Source organism: Dama dama, chromosome 1 (genome assembly GCF_033118175.1).
Source record: "Dama dama isolate Ldn47 chromosome 1, ASM3311817v1, whole genome shotgun sequence".
NCBI classification, from domain to species: Eukaryota; Metazoa; Chordata; class Mammalia; order Artiodactyla; family Cervidae; genus Dama; species Dama dama.
Genome location: NC_083681.1, coordinates 51,762,022 through 51,782,641, shown reverse-complemented (window position 1 = coordinate 51,782,641; position 20,620 = coordinate 51,762,022). Strand labels below are relative to the sequence as shown.

Genomic DNA, 20,620 nt, shown 5'->3' with positions numbered 1-20,620 from the left:
ATGCTTTTGAACTGTGGTGTTGGAGAAGACCCTTGAGAGTCCCTTGGACTGCAAGGAGATCCAACCAGTCCATCCTAAAGGAGATTTGTCCTGAGTATTCATTGGAAGGACTGATGTTGAAGCTGAAACTCCAATACTCTGGCCACCTAATGCAAAAAGCTGACTCATTTGAAAAGACCCTGATGCTGGGAAAGATTGAAGGCAGGAGAAGGGGATGACAGAGGATGAGATGGTTGGATGGCATCACCGACTCAACGGACATGCGTTTGGGTAAACTCTGGGAGTTGGTGATGGACAGGGAGGCCTGGTGTGCTGCTGTCCATGGGGTCGCAAAGAGTTGGACACGACTGAGCAACTGAACTGAACCGAATTACTTTACAATGTTGGGGTGGGTGTTGCCATACATCGACATGTATCAGCCAACCATGGGTATACCTGTGTCCCACCATCCTGAACCTCTTCTTGCAGTTCTGTTAGTTTTTGTCTCCTATGGTTTAGTGCTCTGTTGTTATTCATATGCTGTTGTTATGTCTTTGTGAAGAACTGACCCTCTTATCATTAATGCCCTTACTTATACCTGATATGGAGAAGGCAATGGCAACCCATTCCAGTACTCTTGCCTGGAGAATCCCATGGATGGAGGAGCCTGGTGGGCTACAGTCCATGGGGTCTCTGGGAGTCAGACAAGACTGAGCAACTTCACTTTCACGCATTGGAGAAGGAAATGGCAACCCACTCTGGTGTTCTTGCCTGGAGAATCCCAGGGATGGCGGAGCCTGGTGGGATGCCGTCTATGGGGTCGCACAGAGTCAGACATGACTGAAGCGACTTAGCAGCAGCAGCAGCATACCTGATAACCTTCCTTGCTTTGAAGTCTGCTCTGTGTGAAATTAATGTAGCTACTCTTGCTTCCTTTTGATTAGTGTTAGCATAATGTATTTTTCTCCATCCACTTACTTTTAATCTATAAGTGTCTTTATATCTAAAGTGGGTTTCTTGTGTACAACATATTATTGCATCTTATTTATTGATCTACTCTGACAGTGTCTGTCTTACTTGATGCATTTAAACCACTGGTGTTCAGAGTAATTATTGACATTGTCAAATTTATATCTACCATACTGGTTACTATTTTCTATTTGTTTCTGTTGTTCTTTGTTCCTTTTTTGGTCTTCCACTTTTCCCCCTGCTTTTCTACTTTTTGTGGTTTTGACTGGGCCTTTTATATTTTTCCATTTTTGTCCTTTCTTAGCATATTAGTTATATCTCTTTTTAAAATTTTTTATTATTTGCCCTAGAATTTGTACTATACATGTATAACCAAATCTAAGCTCTAAGGCTACTTCCTAAAACCATTATACTACTTAGTGGGTAATGTGGGTACCTTGTAACAACAAAATAATCATAATTCCTCCTCCCATCACTTGTACGATTCCTGTCATTAGCTTATATATAAGCATACTTAAACATAAGTATACGTAATAGAATTAGTTCAGTTCAGTCGCTCAGTCGTGTCTGACTCTTTATGACCCCATGGATTGCAGCATGCCAGGCTTCCCTGTCCATCACCAACTCCTGGAGCTTGCTCAAACTCATGTCCATCAAGTTAGTGATGCCATCCAACCATCTCATCCTCTGTCGTCCTCTTCCCCTTCTGACCTTCAATCTTTCCCAGCATCAGGGTCTTTTCAAATGAGTCAGTTCTTCACATCAGGTGGCCACAGTTTGGAGTTTCAGCTTTAGCATCAGTCCTTCCAATGAATACTCAGTACTGATTTCCTTTAGGATTGACTGATTTGATCTCCTTGCTGTCCAAGGGACTCTCAAGAGTCTTTCCAATACCACAGTTCAAAAGCATCAATGCTTCGGCACTTAGCTTTGTTTATAGTCCAAATGTCACATTCATACATGACTACTGGAAAAACCATAGCTTTGACTAGACAGACCTTTGTTGGCAAAGTAATGTCTCTGCTTTTTAATATGCTGTCTAGGTTGGTCATAACTTTTCTTCCAAGGAGCCAGCATCTTTTAATTTCATGGCTGCAGTCACCATCTGCAGTGATCTTGGAGCCCAAAAAAATAAAGTCTGTCACTGTTTCTATTGTTTACCCATCTATTTGCCATGAAGTGATGGGACCATATGCCATGATCTTAGTTTTCTGAATGTTGAGTTTTAAGCCAGCCTTTTCACTCTCCTCTTTCACTTTCATCAAGAGGCTTTTTAGTTCTTTGCTTTCTGCCCTAAGGGTGGTGTCATCTGCATATCTCAGGTTATTGATCTTTCTCCTGGCAATCTTGATTCCAGCTTGTGCTTCATACAGCCTGGCATTTCACATGATGTGCTCTGCATACAAGATAAGTAAGCAGGGTGACAATATACAGCCTTGATGTACTCCTTTCCCAATTTGGAACCAGTCTGTTTTTCCGTGTCCAGTTCTAGCTGTTGCTTCTTGACCTGCATAGAGATTTCCCAGGAGGCAGGTCAGGTGGTCTGGTATTCCCATCTCTTTAAGAATTCTCCACAGTTTATCGTGATCCACACAGTCAAAGGCTTTGGCATAGTCAATAAAGCAGAAGTAGATGTTTTTCTGGAACTCTCTTGCTTTTTTATGATCCATTGGAAGTTAGCAGTTTCATCTCTGGTTCCTCTGCCTTTTCTAAATCCAACTTGAACATCTGGAAGTTCTTACACTGTTGATGCCTCACTTGGAGAATTTTGAGCATTACTTTGCTATCGTGTGAAATGAGCGCAGTTGTGCTGTAGTTTGAACATTCTTTGGCATTGCCTTTGTTTGGGATTGGAATGAAAAGTGACTTTTCCAATCCTATGGCCATTGCTGAGTTTTCCTGATTTGCTGGCATACTGAGTGCAACACTTTCACAGCATCATCTTTTAAGATTTGAAATAGCTCCAATGGGGCCCCGGCGGAGGAGCTGAGGTCATCATCAAATTTGAAATATTTAAAGTGGATACAAAACTGTTTCAGCGATGCAGACAATTAAGTGCGTTGTTGTGGGTGATGGTGCCATTGGTAAAACGTGTCTCCTGATATCCTACACAACAAACAAATTTCCATCTGAGTATGTACCGACTGTTTTTGACAACTATGCTGTCACAGTTATGATTGGTGGAGAGCCATATACTCTTGGACTTTTTGATACTGCAGGGCAGGAGGATTATGACAGATTACGACCGCTGAGTTATCCACAAACAGATGTATTTCTAGTCTGCTTTTCAGTGGTCTCTTCATCCTCATTCGAAAATGTGAAAGAAAAGTGGGTGCCTGAGATAACTCACCACTGTCCAAAGACTCCTTTCTTGCTTGTTGGGACCCAAATTGATCTCAGAGATGACCCCTCTACCATTGAGAAACTTGCCAAGAATAAACAGAAGCCTATCACTCCAGAGACTGCTGAAAAACTGGCCCGTGACCTGAAGGCTGTCAAGTATGTTGAGTGCTCTGCACTCACACAGAAAGGCCTAAAGAATGTATTTGATGAAGCAATATTGGCTGCCCTGGAGCCTCCAGAACCAAAGAAGAGCCGCAGGTGTGTGCTGCTATGAACGTCTCTCCAGAGCCCTTTCTGCACAGCTGGTGTCGGCATCATACTAAAAGCAATGTTTAAGTCAAACTAAAGATTAAAAATTAAAATTCGTTTTTGCAATAATGACAAATGCCCTGCACCCACCCACATGCACTTGTGTGAGACAAGGCCCATAGGTATGGCCCCCTTCTCCCTCTCAATACTAGTTAATTTTGAGTAATTGTATATTGTCAGAAAAGTGATCAGTACTAGTTTTTGTTTTGTCGTTTCAAAAAAAATTATTATTATTATTTTTCGTTTGTTTAAAAGCAAGGCATGCTTGTGATGACTCTGTAACAGACTAATTTGGGATGTTGAAGCTGTTCCCGGGTTCCACTCTGGCGAGTAATCTGGGATATCTAGTGTTTTGTTTTGTTTTTTTTTTTCTTTCTTTTTTTTTTGTTTGGGCGGGGGAGTGTGTGTGGGATTTGTTTATATTTAGTCATTTTTTAAAAAAAATTCATTAACCATTGGACAGCCCTTAAGGGAGGAGGACGGATTGATTCCACATTCCACTTCCTAGATCTAGTTTAGAGAACATGTTCCCCACCTGGTGCTCTTAGGAAGGAGTATAGTAAACGCCTCATTTAATAATATACTCCTTTTTGAAAGTTGCCTTTTCTCTCCACCCTTGAGTAGGTCCAGTATTTGATGAAACTCATGAAAGTGGGTGGAACCTGTCTTGCCCCTCCTCTTTTCTAGGATGCACTATATATGTGACTGTGACTCTCAAGGAAATTTGTTTGCCATTTGCTGATTTTTTTTTTTTTTTTTAAGTTAATTTCTAACTTCTTTCACTGATAAATGAAGAAAAGTATTGCACCTTTTGAAATACACCAAATGGATTGAGTACATAATTAAAAAACATTTTTTTTCCCCTGTCAAAAAAAAAAAAAAAAAAAGAAATAGCTCCAATGGAATTCTATCACCTCCACTAGCTTTGTTCGTAATAATGCTTCCTAAGGCCTGCTTGACTTTGCATTCCAGGATGTCTGGCTCTAGGTGAGTGATCACATCTTGTGGTTATCTGGGTCATTAAAATCTTTTTTGTATAGTTCTTCTGTGTATTCTAGTCACCTCTTTTTAATATCTTCTGCTTCTGTTAGGTCCATACTATTTCTGTCCTTTAGTGTGTCCATCTTTGCATACTGTGTTCTCTTGGTATCTCTCATTTCTTGATGAGATCTCCAATCTTTCCCATTCTATTGTTTTTCTCTATTTCTTTACATGATTACTGAGAAAGGCTTTCTTATCTCTCCTTGCTGTTCTTTGGAACTCTGCATTCAGATGGGTATATCTTTTTTTTCCTCCTTTACCTTTAGCTTCTTTTCTTTTCTCAGCTACTTGTAAGGCCTCCTCAGACAACCATTTTGCCTTTTTGCATTTCTTTTTCTTGGGGACAGTCTTGATCACTGCCTCCTGTATGATGTCACAAACCTCTGTTCATAGTTCTTCAGGCATGCTGTTTAGGTGAGTGAATAGTTTAACTGAATAGTTCTTATTTCCCCTTTGCCAGATAACATTTATCCTATGCCTACAGATGTAATGGTCAAAAGTTAATCCATTTCTGTATATATCATATTGATAAGTGAAGATATAACCAATAGAGGAGACTTGGTATTGATAAGAAAGCAGAGCAGAGCTACACAACAAGGAGAACTTAAGGAAGAGGGTGGAATAAGCTGTGTATGCCATCTGAGAAATAGACATCAAACACAAGCACACATACACAACCCTCCCGATTGCCACCCCTGCCCCTGAATACATACAATACGTAGCCTTTTCACTTTGGCATCTTTTACTTGGTAATATGCACTCAAGACTCTTCCATGTCTTTTCATGACATGTGTTTGTGTATGTGTGTTTTTAGATCTCACACATATTGTGGTGGTAGCCTTAATGAAAGCACTTTGCCTATACAAAAAAAAAAAAAAACCTGGTTGTTTTTCCACATGACTGCAGAACAATTATAGCTTCTACTAGGAGCCCTTCTCCTGTTCCTGGGAAAATAGCTGGGTTGGCTGGCATTTGCATAATCGTCTTTAGGGCTATTGTGGGTGGGTTTGGACTGCTGACACAGAGCTGCAGACTAGCCACCTGTCCAGAACTTGGCCTTTGTGCAACATGATTATCTATTTCTTTATAGTTTTTTTATTTCTGAATGATGAATAATTTGATTAAAATATTATGAAACCATTAGGAAATGTTTGTGTTGAACTTAATTCTTCCATTTGGGGGAGAGAGAAATTTCCTGTCTCTTCCACTGGCACAACTATATATTTCCATGCCCCCTCTGGCATAGTTTTTAACTGCCTTTGTGAAATTATCCTCATGAATATTAATTAGGGATGTGAGAATTTAAAAGGAAACTTCAAAATGATTTGTATTCATTCTTCTATAAATTATAAATTAAGTATTGTCTAATGTTTTGTATGAGTCCATTTCACTTATGTGGAATAGTTAATTAAACATTTGAAGTCAGCAAAAGAAGAAGAAATATCTAAGATCTTGAAATACTAACCAGTCCTACTTCATTCAGTTTCCTTGATAATGAATCCCATAACTCATTTAGGAAGTCTCTGTCCTAATAATGCACACATTGCTGTTTTGACTAACTTTATTAGTCATCTGTATTCAGCCTATGATGGGAAATTTTTTTTTTTTCCCCAAGGCACAAAGTTATTTTATTGCGTTATCTTTTACTATCTAGATTTACTTTTGAATTTAATTACTTAATCCATTTGTAGTTTACCTTTAAATATACTATGAGTTAAGAATCTAACATTCTGTACTTCATGTGTAGTGAGTTGATTTTCTCAGCAGAATTTATTGGTCAGTTTATCCTACTCTGCAGAACCCATGGTGACATAATGTTGATATTTCTTGTATATAATAACCAACTGAATTAAATTTTTATGTTAAAATTAACCTGTAATTGATTGATCCTATAATCATACTTTGTAAGGGAAGTCTAAAAATCAAAGAAGTGATCAGTGACTTAGTAAGCATTTAAAAAAAAATTACATGCCAGAGTTATTTGAGGACAAAATTTATATGGTTGTGACAGTCACTTCTCTTAGTTTTCATTAAATATTTATTGAATGAATTAAAGATTGAATACTGCTAAGAGACATTATTAAATACCTGTAGTATACACATCAGGTACTTTTTTAGTGTGCTGTTCCATTTGATTAATGCAACAAATCTATTTTTTGAGGTAGATGGTATTCTTAATTTTTAATAGACCTTAATTTTTATGAGTTTTAGGTTTCCAGTAATTTTGAGCAGTAAGTTTAGAATTCCCATACACCCTTGGCCCCTGCAAGGGGCATGTGGGCATGTGACTTCCCCTGACTGTCAACGACAGTTCTGGACCAGAATGGTACGTTTGTTACAGCCAGTGAGCTTCCATTAACATTATCATTGCCTGAAGTCCATAGTTTACATTAGGGTTAACTCTTCATGTTATACAGTCTGTGGATTTTGATAAATGTTTGATGACATGTATCCAGCATCATACTATCACACAAAATAATTTCAATGAGCTAAAAATCATCTGTGCTCCACCTATTTTCCTTTTATCCCTCTTAACCCGTGGAAACCTCTGATCTTTTTACTGTTCAGTAGTTTTTCTAGAATGTCATATGGTTGAAATCACACAGAATGCCTTCTTTCTCATCATGATATCTAATTAAGGTTCCTCTGTGTTTTTTCCTACTTGAGAGCTCATTTCCTTTGAACGCTCGGCAATATTCCATGGATATACTGCAGTTTGGTTTCCCTGGTGGCTCAGAGGGTAAAGAGTCTGCCTGCAGCGTGGGAGACCAGGTTTGATCCCTGAGTTGGGAAGATTCCCTGGAGAAGGAAATGGCAACCCACTCCAGTATTCTTGCTTGGAAAATCCCGCGGACAGAGGAGCCTGGCAGGCGATAGTCCATGGGGTCACAAAGAGTCGGACACGACCGAGTGACTTCACTGTGCTGCAGTTTGGTTAGTCATTCACCTATTGAAGTATGTATTCACTTACCTAATTTTACAAATGATGAAACTGAAGCTGAGATCAAGTAATTTGTCCAAGTTCACATGTATATCACATGTCAAGTCCGAGACTAAAGCCCATAATCTAAATCACTGGTCTCTAGAAGATTGATTGTTCACACTCTTGGGGATGTACAAGATGGTTATATACACAATAAGGGATTTTTACAAAACTCTCACTGTTTGTTTGCCTTTGTTGCACCGTATAGCACTTTCATCTAATTGGATTTATTGATTATATTTTCTAATTTAAATTAATTTAAATCAAAAACTGTACAAATAGCTTTAAAATATCACTGATATAGCTTTAAAAATATCATGTATTTTAAATAGCTTTAAAATATATGAAAAGTCATTGAAGATAATGCTAATAATGGAAGAACAAGCAAACACCAAAAAAGCTGAGTTAACATTTCTTTTAAAAACTCCTTATCAGCTTAAGTATAATGTAAAAGTGATGATAGCCCACATAGACTGGAAAAAAGCAAGCCAAAGATAAATTGAAATTACATAGAAGAGCATTTAATAATGGATTTATAACCACTTTTATGGTTTTTCAGTCACTGAGTCGTATCCGACTCTTTGCGACTCCATGGGCTGCAGCACGCCAGGCTTCTCTGTCCTTTACTCAGACAGAGTTTGCTCAAGCATCCATTCAGTCAGTGATGCCATCCAACCATCTCCTCCTCTCTTGCCCCCATCTCTTCAATGAGTCGGTTCTTCTTTTAGGTGGACAAAATATTGGAGCCTCAGCTTCAACATCAGTCCTTTCAGTGAATATTCAGGGTTGATTTCCCTAAGTATTGACTGGTGTGATCTCCTTGCATTCCAAGGGACTCTCAAGAGTCTTCTCCAGCACCACAACTCAAAAGCATCAATTCTTTAACATTCAGCCTCACATTCGTACATGACTACTGGAAAAACCATAGCTTTGACCATACAGACCTTTGTTGACAAAGTGACGTCTGTGCTTTTTAATATGCTATGTTCATCATAGCTTTTCTTCCAAGGAGCAAGCATCTTTTAATTTCGTGGCTGCAGTCACCATTCCCAGTGATTTTGGTGCCCAAGAAAATAAAGTCTGTCACTGTTTCCATTTTTTCCCCCATCTATTTACCATAAAGTGGTGGGACTGGAAGCCATGATCTTAGTTTTTTGAATGTTGAGTTTTAAGACAGTTTTTTACACTGCTTTTTCACCATTGAGAGGCTCTTTAGTTCCTGTTTGCTTTATGTCATTGGGGTGGTATCATTGGCATATCTGAGGTTGTTAATATTTCTCCTGGCAGTCTTGATTCCAGCTTGTGCTTCATCCAGCTCAGCATTTCATATGATGTACTCTGTATATAAGTTAAATAAGCAGCGTGATAATAGATAGCTTTGATGTACTCCTTCGTCAATTTGGAACCAGTCAGTTGTTCCATGTCCAGTTCTAACTGTTGCTTCTTGACCTGTATACAAGTTTCTCAGGAGGCAAGTAAGGTGGTCTGGTATTTCCATCTCTTTAAGAATTTTCCAGTTTGTTGTGATCCACACAGTCAAAGGATTTAGTGTAGTCAGTGAAGCAGAAGTAAATGTTTTTCTGGAATTATTTTGTTTTTTCTTTGATTCCGTGAATGTTGGCAGTTTGATCTTTGGTTCCTCTGCCTATTCTAAGTCCAACTTGTACATCTGGAAGTTCTTGATTCATGTACTGTTGAAGCCTTGCTTGAAGGTTTTTGAGCATTACTTTGCTAGCATGTGGAATGAGCCCAATTGTATGGTAGTTTGAACATTCTTTGGCATTGCCCTTCTTTGGGATTGGAATGAAAACTGACCTTTTCCAGTCCTGTGGCCACTGCTGAGTTTTCCAAATTTGCTGGCATATTGAGTGTAGCGCTTCAACAGCATCATCTTTTAGAAGTTGAATAGCTCAGCTGGAATTCCGTCACCTCCACTAGCTTTGTTCGTAGTAATGCTTCCTAAGGCTGACTTGACTTCATACTTCAGGATGTCTGGCCCTAGGTGAGTGACCGCACCATTGTGGTTATCTGGGTCATTAAGACCTTTTTTGTATAATTCTTCTGTGTATTCTTGCCACCTCTTCTTAATCTCTTCTGCTTCTGTTTGGTCTCTGTCATTTCTGTCCTTATTGTGTCCATCTTTGCATGATATATTCCCTTGGTATCTCTAATTTTCTTGAACCACTTTTATAATGAGGAGCTTTAAACTTGTAACTGTCTTGAGATAGTAGTTATTGGCATATAATGTATGAGCCTATCAAATTGGAAAGTTAGCTATCGAATATTTATCTCATCCCTGTAAAGCTGTGTTTTTGTTATGCTTTCTAGTCAATATAATACATAAATATGAAGCATTGGGGTTATTATTTAAAACTAAATATACATATACTTTTTTAATGATAGATTATTCAGTTGAAATAGCTTTGGGATCTCTACTCTGAATTGTACTAGTTCATTTTGAAAGGTCTCATGATAATTTAAAAAGTAAACTATTTTAATTTTGTAGCCTTCCTCTCTTTTTAAGTTTATCTGGATACTCATTATCTTCCGTTCTTTGTTTGAAACAGTGTTCATCTTTCTAGTCAACTTTTCATCTTAACCCTAACCCTTTCCACGTATGTTAATCTTATTTTTAAGCACTGTGCATAGTTGCTCAGTCATGTCCAACTCCTTGTGACCCCATGGACTGTCACCCACCAGACTGCTTTCTCCGTGGGGATTCTCCAGGCATGAATACTGGAATGGGTTGCCATGCCTTCCTCAAATAATGTTGTCTGTTTTCTTTTGGTTTTCAATCCCTGTTAACACTGGCTTCTTCTCTCAGTCTGTTTTTCTTCCATTTTTAAATTAACAAACAAAACCTCCCCTTTAACATACCTCTTATCAAACTTCTGCCTTCCCTTTATATATATTTGTGTGTGTTGTGTGTGTGAGAGTGATGTGTTGCTATCCTTGATTGGAGGAGGCAACTGTATTGGAGAATACTTTAGTACCTGCCATGCAGGGGCTTCCCTGGTGGCGCAGACGGTAAAGAATCTGCCTGCAGTGCAGGAGACCTGGGTTTGATCCCTGGGTTGGTAAGATCCCCTGGAAAAGGGAATGGCAACCCACTCTAGTATTCTTGCCTGGAGAATTCCATGGGCAGAGAAACCTGGCAGGCGGGCTACAGTCCATGGGGTTGCAGAGTTGGACACGACTGAGCAACTAACATGTTCACTTTCATACATGAAGAGGAATTTTAAAAGCCTCTTGATGAGGGTGAGAGAGGAGAGTGAAAAAGTTGGCTTAAAATTCAGCGTTCAAAAAACTAAGATCATGGCATCTTGTCCCATCACTCCATGGCAGATAGAATGGGAAAAAGTGAAAAACAGGGACAGATTTTATCTTCTTGGGCTCCAAAATCACTGCAGATGGTGACTGCAGCCATGATATTAAAAGATGCTTGCTCTTTGGAAGGAAAGCTATGACAAACCTAGACAGATATCACTTTGCCAACAAAATAAAAAGTCCATATAGTCAAAGCTATGGTTTTTCCAATAGTCATGTTCAGATGTGAGAGTTAGACTATAAAGAAAAGCTGAGCACTGAAGATTTGATGCTTTCAAGTTGTGGTACTGGAGAAGACTCTTGAGAGTCCTTTGGACAGAAAGGAGATCAAACCAGTCAATCCTAAAGGAAGTCAGTCCTGAATATTCATTGGAAGGACTAAAGCCGAAGCTCTAATACTTTGGCCACCTGAGACGAAGAGCCAACTCCTTGGAAAAGACCCTCATGCTAGGAAAGATTGAGGGCAGGAGGAGAAGGGGGCTGCGAAGGATGAGTTGGTTGGATAGCATCACTTTTTCAGTGAACATGAGTTTGAGCAACTCTGGGAGATAATGAAAGACAGGGAAGCCTGGAGGTGCTACCGTCAGTGGGGTAGGAAAAAGTCAGATACAACTTAGCGACTGAACAACAACAGTACATGAAATTGTGTCAAAGATTGACCTCATGCTTTATGGAAAGAAAAGCTCAGATTCTCTCCTTAGTTTGTGTGTGATTTTTTTTTTTTAATTTCAAAAATTTTTACAGTTATTTTTCACTGTGTTAAAATACACATAGAATTTATCATCTTAACCATTTTAAGTATGCAGTTTAGTAGTGTTAAGTATACATTGTTGTACAATCCCCAGAATTTTTTCATCCTGTCAAACTAAAGCTTTATACCCATTAAATAATGTGTCCATTCTCACCTCTCTTCAGCCCCTGAAAACCACTGTTTTATTTTTTGTCTGGTGAATGTACCTCATTTAAGTGGAATCTATGTAGTGTTTTTCTTTCTTTGTCTGCCTTCTTTCATTTACCATGATGTCCTCAAGACTTATTCATATGGTAGGTGTGCATCAGAATTTCTTTCCTTTTTACAACTGAATAATATGAAATTGTTGTATATACCACAGTTTGTTTATCCATTGGTGGATGCTTTGGTTGCTTACATCTTTTGGCTATTATGAATAATGCTGCTATGAATATGGGTGTGTGCCCAATCGTATCCAAATCTTTTTGACCCAGAGACTGTAGCATGTCAGGCTCCTCTGTCCATGGAATTTTTTACGGGAGAATACTGGAGTGGGTTGCCATTTCTACCTCTGGGGGATCTTCCCGATCTAGGGATTGAACTCAGGTCTCCAGTTTCTCCTGCATTGGCAGGCAGATTCTTTACCACTGCACCACTTGGGAAGGCTATGAATATGGGTGTATAAATATCTATTTGAGTCCATCCTTTAATTCTTTTGAATATATACCCAGGAATGGAATTGCTGGACTCTCAGGGGAGTGTGTAAGTTCCTTGGTTCCATCTCATTGCAGCAGAGATTTGAAATGGGGCAGGGGCAGTATTATAGCTTGGTTACAGCTCCATTTTATTTGGCAAGCAAGGGACAATACATCCTGGAGTCATGAGGGTGGGCTGACCAAAAGAAGAGAGGGGCTCAATTTTGGCTCCTCTTTTTATATGGATTTTCTCCTCCCGCTGAGCCTGCTCTATGTAAATTGGGCTAGCCAGGAGGGCTGTTTGTTTCACCTGAGTTATCAGGCTGGTCCTTGGATTTTCTTTTGTTCCATTTTTGCAAGCTTTTCCTTTCTTTGTCTTTTAGCCACCACCATTTTGGACTCCTTTTTCCTATTCTAACTACCCAACAGGACCATATGATAATTCTATACTTAGTTTCTTTTTCTTTTCTATTCCCTTAAAAAAATATTTTTTTTGAGTATAGTTGATTTAAATGTGCTAGTTTCAGCTGTACAGCAGAGTGATTCAGTTACATATATATGTGTCTTTCTTTTTCATATTCTTTTTCCATATAGGTTTTACAGATTACTGAATGGAGTTCCCTGTGCTCTGCAGTAGGTCCTTGTTGGTTCTGTTTTATCTATAGGTGTGTTTATGTTAATCCAAAACTCCTAATTAACCCTCCCCCCGCCCCCATACTTAATTTCTTAAGGAAGCTCCATACTGTTTTTCCGAGTGGCTGTACCATTTTACATTCCCACCAACAGTTCTGGTTTCCTGCATCCTCATCAACACTTGTTGTTTTCTGGTTTTTTTTGATAGTAGCCACCCTAATGGGTAGTGTAGCTTTTCGACTTTTAAATTTATGATCAATATTAAGATATTTTTAATGGTAATCAGTCTAGATTTTGTTCGGGGTGTGTGTAATTTCCTTGATTCTGTCTCATCACAACAAAACTTTGAAGTGACAGACGGACCAGTGTTACAGCCCTTGGACAGACCAGTGTTACAGCCATGTGTAATTTCCTCATATGGACCAGTGTTACAGCTCCATGTTACAGCTCAATTTTATTTAGAAAGCAAAGGAGAATATATCCTCGATGCATAAGGGCAGACCAACCCAAAAGACGCCAAGAGAAGCCCCTGGCCCAATTTTGGCTCCTCTTTTTGTATGTTTTTCTCATACCCCTGGGCCTGCCCTGTGTAAATTGGGCTAGCCAAGAGTGCTGTTTGTTTTATCTGAGGTCCTCATTCAGGTCCTTGGACCTTCCTTTGCTCTATTTTCATGGATTTTTCCCTTCTTTGTCTTGTAGCCACCACCATTTTGGACTCCTTTTTCTTATGCTAACAACCTAATGTCTCCCCCTTAAGAGATAGGAGGCCCAGTTCTTTGGGAATAGGGGTGTTGAGGTCTCTCTGGCTACTTCCTGCTGAACTGGGATGGCGAGGGGCATTGGGCCTCCCCCTCTTGCTAGTCTTAGGTCTCAGAGTCCTTATAGCAGTGTCCATCAAAGGGTGAGTGATATTTTCTCTGGTTGGCTCTAGTTTTATATGTTCTTGTTGAACTGGCACTGCATATTGTAGCTTGTTGACCTGGGCAGAGACAAAACATATTAGACAATTGATAATACATGGAGCAATCATAAGCAGCATCAATATGGTGATGACAGGGACTGGTAGGGGCATTAGCCAACTCCAGATTTCCCATCGCCAGGAGGAGCCCCCCAAAGAGAACTTGTAGCCACCCTGAGAACTCTCCATCTGGTTCTTTGAGATCCTGTAGGGTCTGAATGTTTTTCTTGAGGACTGTGAGACTTTAATTTGGCTGGACGTATTTACCCAGAAACGACAAGTCTCATTCAAGATGACTCAAGTCCCTCCTTGTTCAGGAATCAGGAGATATACTTCCTGTCTATTTTGGAGTACAACCCGTGTCAAGCAGTGTTAGCTCTTTAGAACTATCCTGAGAAATCTTATGCCCCGAAACTTAGTTTTGAGGGTGTTCATTAGAATGACGCTCATTTGTAGTCCTAAATAGGTATCTGAGAGCTCCCAGGAGCTCACAGGTGTATTGAGTGACCTCTTCTGTTTTCTTCCATGGCTTGACTAGTGAGTAGTGAATCTAGGAGTCATGTCCTGGTACCTTGACTGCTGTTGGGGTAGAAAGTATTATAGGGTAGAGGCACTTCCATGTGGGCTGGAGTTGAGCCTTTGGAGACCCATCTTTCCAGACTTTTAATTAGGACTTGAGTCCCTGGAGCATATAGTGGTGGTGCTTTAGGATCTTTTGGGTCCTGGTTGACACCCCCAAGCATATATCCTGTTGGAATTGCCCAAAAGCCATGGTATAAGACCGGAGGATCTGAACCTCTGGATCAAGGAAGAGGTCATTGACATAAACAAAAGGTCTCCTATATAGTATCTCTTAAGGACTAAGACCAGCCTGTTCCATAGGGGCAATACAGGTGTGGAGGAGAGCTATTGGTAAAGCCTCCTTCCATCCCAGGGAGGTCTCCTGGGTTATCTTTTATATCGCTGATTTTAAGAATTCATTGGCTCTTTCTGCTTTTCCTGAAGACTGAGGCCTTCAGGCACAGTGGAGATAATAAGTAATGCCCAATGCTTTAGAGACCCCTTGGATGTCCTTAGAAATAAATGATGTCCAGCTGTCGCTTTGTAATGACCTGGGCAGACCAAATCTCAGAATGATTTCATGGAGCAGTTTTTTTTACCACCTCCTCAACCTTCACAGTCTGGGTAGGAAAGCCTTAAATCCATCCTGTGAATGTATCTATCATGACTAATAGGTATTTATACCCTTGAGAAACTGGCATCTGGTTGAAGTCCATCTGCCAATCCTCTCCTGGGTAGATCCCACGTCATTGAATGGGCTGGGCCAGCTGGGGTCTTTGAGCTCCTTGGGAGTTGTTTAATTGGCAAGTGGGACAAGAGGAGACCACTTGCCTTATAGTTGTTTGGAGGCCTGTTCGTCTGAAGGACCTTTGTAGTAATCTTTGGAGGGCCTTTTCCCTTAAATGAGTGGTGGCATGTAAGGAGTTAACCAACTTCCATTGGAGGTTCCCAGGAAGAAAAAGGAGCCCCTTCTTTTGGAACCACCCCATATGATCTTCTTGAAAGCCCTCACTCTTAGCCTTAAGAGTCTCACTTTCAGTATATGAAGGAGTTTCTGGCAAATTAGTCTGTGGAACTAAGGTGGCAACCCCTATTAAGTCATTGTTCTGTAATGCTGCTCTCTTAGCTGCCTGATCAGCTGCTTGGTTCCCTTGTGCCACTTCCGTGCTCCCGTTTTGGTGTCCTTTACAGTGGGAGACTAAAACCTCAGTGGGCAGATGTACTGCCTCTTAGAGCCTAAGGATTTGGTCACCATATTTGACTGGGGACCTTTGGGTGGTCAAATGGCCTCTTTCTTTCCAAATAGCAGCATGTTCATGTAGCACCAGAAAGGCATATTTGGAGTCAGTGTAAATGGCTACTCTTTCTCCTTTTTCCAGCTCTAAAGCTTGAGTCAGGGCTGTGAGCTCAGCTAATTGGGCTGAAGTACCTGGTGGCAAAGGTTTAGCCTTTATGGTTTCAAAATTGGAGACTACTGCATATCGAGCTTTTCTTTTTCCATCCAAGACAAAGCTGCTTCCATCAGTGTACTAGATTTCCTCAGGATTGATCAGAAGATTTTCTTACTATCCCTCTTGGGGTTTTGTCCAGTGGTCCAAGGTTTCTAGGCAAGAGGGAAAGGTGAGAGAGCCCTTGGGGTAGGCAGGAGGGTGGCTGGTTAAGAACCTCACAAGGGGATATGGTCAGGCCTGGATTTTCCATCAGCAGTACTTGATATCTGAAGATCCTTTGATCAGACATCCATAAATGGCCTTTCCCATTCAGGAGTTATTTCAGTTGGTGGCTGGTAAAAATAGTTTGCCCCCAAGAGAGAGTTTTAAAGCATCTTCTATCAGGACTGCAACAGCTGCAAGATTTCAAAGGCAGGGCAAGATCTCTTCCCAATAAGGGAGTAGGACAGTCAGGGATCACCAGAAGCTGGTGGGAAAATATTTGTCCATCCCAGCAACAAAGAAGTGCTCAGGTGAATATTTTTGTAATTGTTTTTCTTGTAGCACCCAAAATGGTACAGGTTTGTGGGGAGAAGGCTCTGGAGCAGAAGGTCAGGACAGAGTAGGTAGCCCCTGTGTCAACCAGAAAATTCTTGGGCGTACGGAGGCCACATCCAGTTGCACCCTTGGCTTCAGCCCCGTGATGGTTGTTTGTGACAGGCAGGCTGGCTGGAGTGGGCAGCTTTAGTCCTGTTGAACAATCATGAGGGAAGGCTTGGCGCTTGATCTTGAGGCTCTTGGGTCATGAGGGCAGAGTGCCACCCAATGTTCCAATTGATGGCATTTGTAGCAAGCTGTTTTAGGAGACTTGTCACGGTTTGGACACTCTTTGGTCCAGTGTCCCACCTGTCTACAGATTAGGCATTTGCCTTGTGCCTTGTCCTTTAAAGACTTGGGGTTGCCATAGGGCTTCCGTGGAGGGCAGCCAGTATCTGTATGTATGCCTTGTCTCTTTCCTTTTCTCTCTTTCCTGGGCCTTGGCCTCCCTCTCCTGTTCTCTGTTATAAAAAGTTTTGGTGGCTGTCTGGACCATCTCATCTAAAGAGGCAGCAGTGTCCTGCTGGTGTAGCTGTTGTGTTTTTATCATGATGTCTGATGCACATTGGGATAGGAATTTGTCCTTTAAAATCACCTGTCCCTCGTAAGAGTTTTAAGTCCAGATTCGTAAACTTTTGGAGGGCCTCTTTTAACCTTTCCAGAAAGGCAATGGGGTTCTTGTTGGGCTCCTGAGTTATTGCTGAGACTGGGCATAGTCCCACAGCTAATAGGCTTCCTTCTATTTCCATGAGTGGACTTCCTTAGGGATGAGTCTTTCTGAAGGTTATCCTACCCAGTACTGTGGCAACCTGAGGGCCGGGTCAGGGTACCTGCCTGGGTACCCTGGGCACCCGTACGTGGGTCAGGGTGCAGATCCCCAGGCAGGTTGAGGCATGGGAACCTCCTGGAGATCAGCAGGTTGAGGCATGTTGGCCTCCCTAGAATTGGTCCCAGGGCAGGTTGAGGCATGTCGACCTCCTGGGACCCCTGGACTGGCAGACCCCCGAGCAGGTTGAGGTGTGACAACCTTCTGAGGGCCAGATCCCTAGGCAGGTCAAGGCAGATCTACCTCCTGGGACCCCCGGACTAGAGTTGGGTATCCCCAAGGTCTCCAGCGTAAACAGTGCTGGGTAGAATTAAGGTGTTGTAATCTTAACTCATTGCTGGTTTGTCCACTGTGGATGGGAATAGATACCATGATGTAAAGTAATTCAAGCCTGTGTCCTGAGACTGGAAACCTGGTGAAACAGCCATAAGCCTTATCCTCTTATTGCTCTGAGGGAATGTAAGTCACTGATTTCTTCCCCTAATCCTCCATAAGAGCAGTTTAGGGCGTTTCCAGTGGTAAACATTTCATTGTCATAGACCCACTTTAAGTAGTAGCAGATATAATGACAAAGGAGTGGGTTATCTGGTCCTGTTAGGGGCATTAAGAGTATTTTAATATAAATGGGGTGGAGCAGTGTTGCCTACAAGGGGGCAGGGTCCTGACTGTAGAGTTAGTAAGTGGCTTAAGAACAGATTGGTAAGAGGCAACAGACCAGATGTTCCATAAAAGTGGAGTGGAAATTTGGTCCAGGGGTATGTTTGTAACTTTAGGAGAAGTGTGGTAAGGGTTTGGGCCCAACAACCCTGCAGGGCTAACTCCCAAAGTGGCAAACATTATCCCTGGAAGCCCAATTGCCCTTGAAAGGATGCCACCAACAAATGGACTTCTAGCAGGTATGGTGTGTCTGTCACCCACCCTGGTGGGTCCACTGAGAGATGCTGTTGTTGCACATGTTGTAGGAAACATGGAGGATGAAGGCCTGAGTATCTAGAGGGCTTGGATATTATACAGTGTTTCTCTCCCAAGGGCCGGTTGTTTTTTGGTTGTCCCTCCAGAAGATTGTAGAGGCAACATTGTGGGCCCAGATGGGGCTCAGGAAGTGAGCATGAAACAGGAGGGAAGGGGTCAAGGCACAACTTTTGAAAGAATGACATAGCCCAAGGGCATAACATAAACTGATTAAAATCAAATGGGTCCAAGATGACAAGTCAAATTCAACTAAACCTTGAGCCCCAGTCTGCAAGCTAAATGATACACCCAGAGGTGCCAGGACAGTTCCAAGGCACCCTCAAAAGACTGAGGAGTGGGTGGTTCCCCAATTGTTGGAGTGATCCTCCCACTCATTACCATATGAAATCACCTAGCTCATAAAAACTAACCACACCAGATTCCATGGCCAGTGCCCTCACCCTCTGCAATGGCCCACACCCTGTGGAGTGTGCTTTTCTCTGAATCCTAACAAATCCATCTCTTACTTATCCCTGTGTCTCTCACTGAATTTTTGCAATGAGACATCAGAGCCTGAGCTTCATTAGGTCCTAAAACCAGGCACTGGGAGTTTTGGCCGGGCTCAAGTCCCAGCCAGATACAACTGAGTGACTAAGCATAGCACAAAGTCCCTGCCACGTGGGGCTGAGTCCCAATCTTAGGTAAACGGTTTCAAGCACAACTTTCAGAAATGGAAAGATGATGACTTGCCCAATACTTTGTAAGCAATGGCATAGATGGAAAGAGGAGCTGAGGGACAGAAGGAAAAAGCAGTGTGAAAAACATATGAGGAATGCCCTTCATAATCTGCCGGAAAATCTGCTAAATACTTGACCTGTGCTCACAGTTTGCACTGGCCTGATCTTTGGCACAAAAGAAGATTAAGGACAGAAGAACCCCCACCCACTTGAGCAACAGCTACTGGGGCCCAAGCAGATAGTGGAGCTTTTGGGACACACTGAGGAGTAGCCCCTGCCAGAGTCCCTCAGTTGTACCCACTGCCACTCACTTGTTTGCAGGGGGTTCAAGGAAACAAGAAATGAAGAAACGATTGTAAAGGAATTAAGATGTTGTTAGCCATATGTCCTTCCAGCCATAGGAGCGAGGATCTCCTACCTTAACCGGAGAGGTCTTCTGGAATCTGAGACTGAGCCACCTGAGCTTTCTGTCGCGTTTGTTTTTACTATCTGGTTTCCAGCACACTGGGCTTCTTGTCACTTCCCCTGCTCTGGGTTTTCTTTGCGTTCTGCTTCCACTGTGGGAGCTTTCGCCGAGCTTCTGCTGTGCTTGGCCTCCACCTTGCGGGGACCGAGCTGAGGTTGTTTCAGCCAGGTTAAATCTGAGTCATGGCACCATAGATGTCGAGAGAGCATGTAATTTCCTCGGTTCTGTCTCATCACAACAAAAATTTGAAGCGACGGATGGACCAGTGTTACAGCTGCTTGTAATTTCCTTGGTTGGACGAGTGTTACAGCTCAGTTTTATTTAGAAAACAAAGGAGAATATATCCTCAAGGCATGAGGTCAGGCCAAGCCAAAAGACGTGAAGAGAAGAGAAGCCCCTGGCTCAATTTTGACTCCTCTTTTTAAGCTTTTTCTCCTTCCCCTGGGCCTGCCCTACATAGATTGGGCTAGCCAGGAGGGCTGTTTGTTTCACCTGATGTCCTCACTCCAGTCCTCAGACCTTCCTTTGTTCCATTTTCACAGGCTTTTCCCTTCTTTGTCTTTTAGCCACCACCATTCTGGACTTCTTTTTCCTATTCTAACTACGTAACAATTTCAGTTATTTCAGTCTTTTCCCCCTACAACATGTGTTAGTTCCCAGGCTGCAGTTTTGCTTTGGAGCATCTTTTCTTTTCTCCTTGCACTGCTTAGGGCACATAGTAACTTCCTGTTTGGATCACCCACCTTTCTCTTTATAATGAAGCTTCCACATCAACATTGTTGATCATCATTTAGAAATAAAGATCTGATGATTACTCCCTCCTTTAAATTTCAATGGGATATTTAAGATTTATTGAATGCTTATTAAAATAGCTTTGCTTAAGCTTTACACGCCCTGTAAGTCATGAATTTACCTCCATTTTACAGATAAGAAAGGAGATACTACTTGTTTAGCATTGTACTATGAGAGAGTAATGGACCAAGATTTAAACCCAGTGTTATCTGACTCCACAGTTCCTTCCCATTATTATGCTACACACATTTGTTTATGCACATCGCTTCCCCTCTCCTTGGTCACGGGGAAGT

At 41.5% G+C, this 20,620-nt stretch overlaps 2 protein-coding genes across 4 annotated transcripts in view; both read left to right on the top strand.

Annotated features, from left to right (window-relative positions):
* The window catches only part of FCHSD2 (FCH and double SH3 domains 2), a 259,190-nt gene that overhangs the window by 71,345 nt on the left and 167,225 nt on the right, over positions 1 to 20,620 (top strand). The window lies entirely within an intron of this gene.
* Positions 2,902 to 4,361, top strand: LOC133061640 (cell division control protein 42 homolog). Its single transcript, XM_061149616.1, has one exon. The coding sequence runs from the start codon at positions 2,990 to 2,992 to the stop codon at positions 3,563 to 3,565; it is 576 nt and encodes a 191-aa protein (XP_061005599.1). The 5' UTR covers positions 2,902 to 2,989; the 3' UTR covers positions 3,566 to 4,361.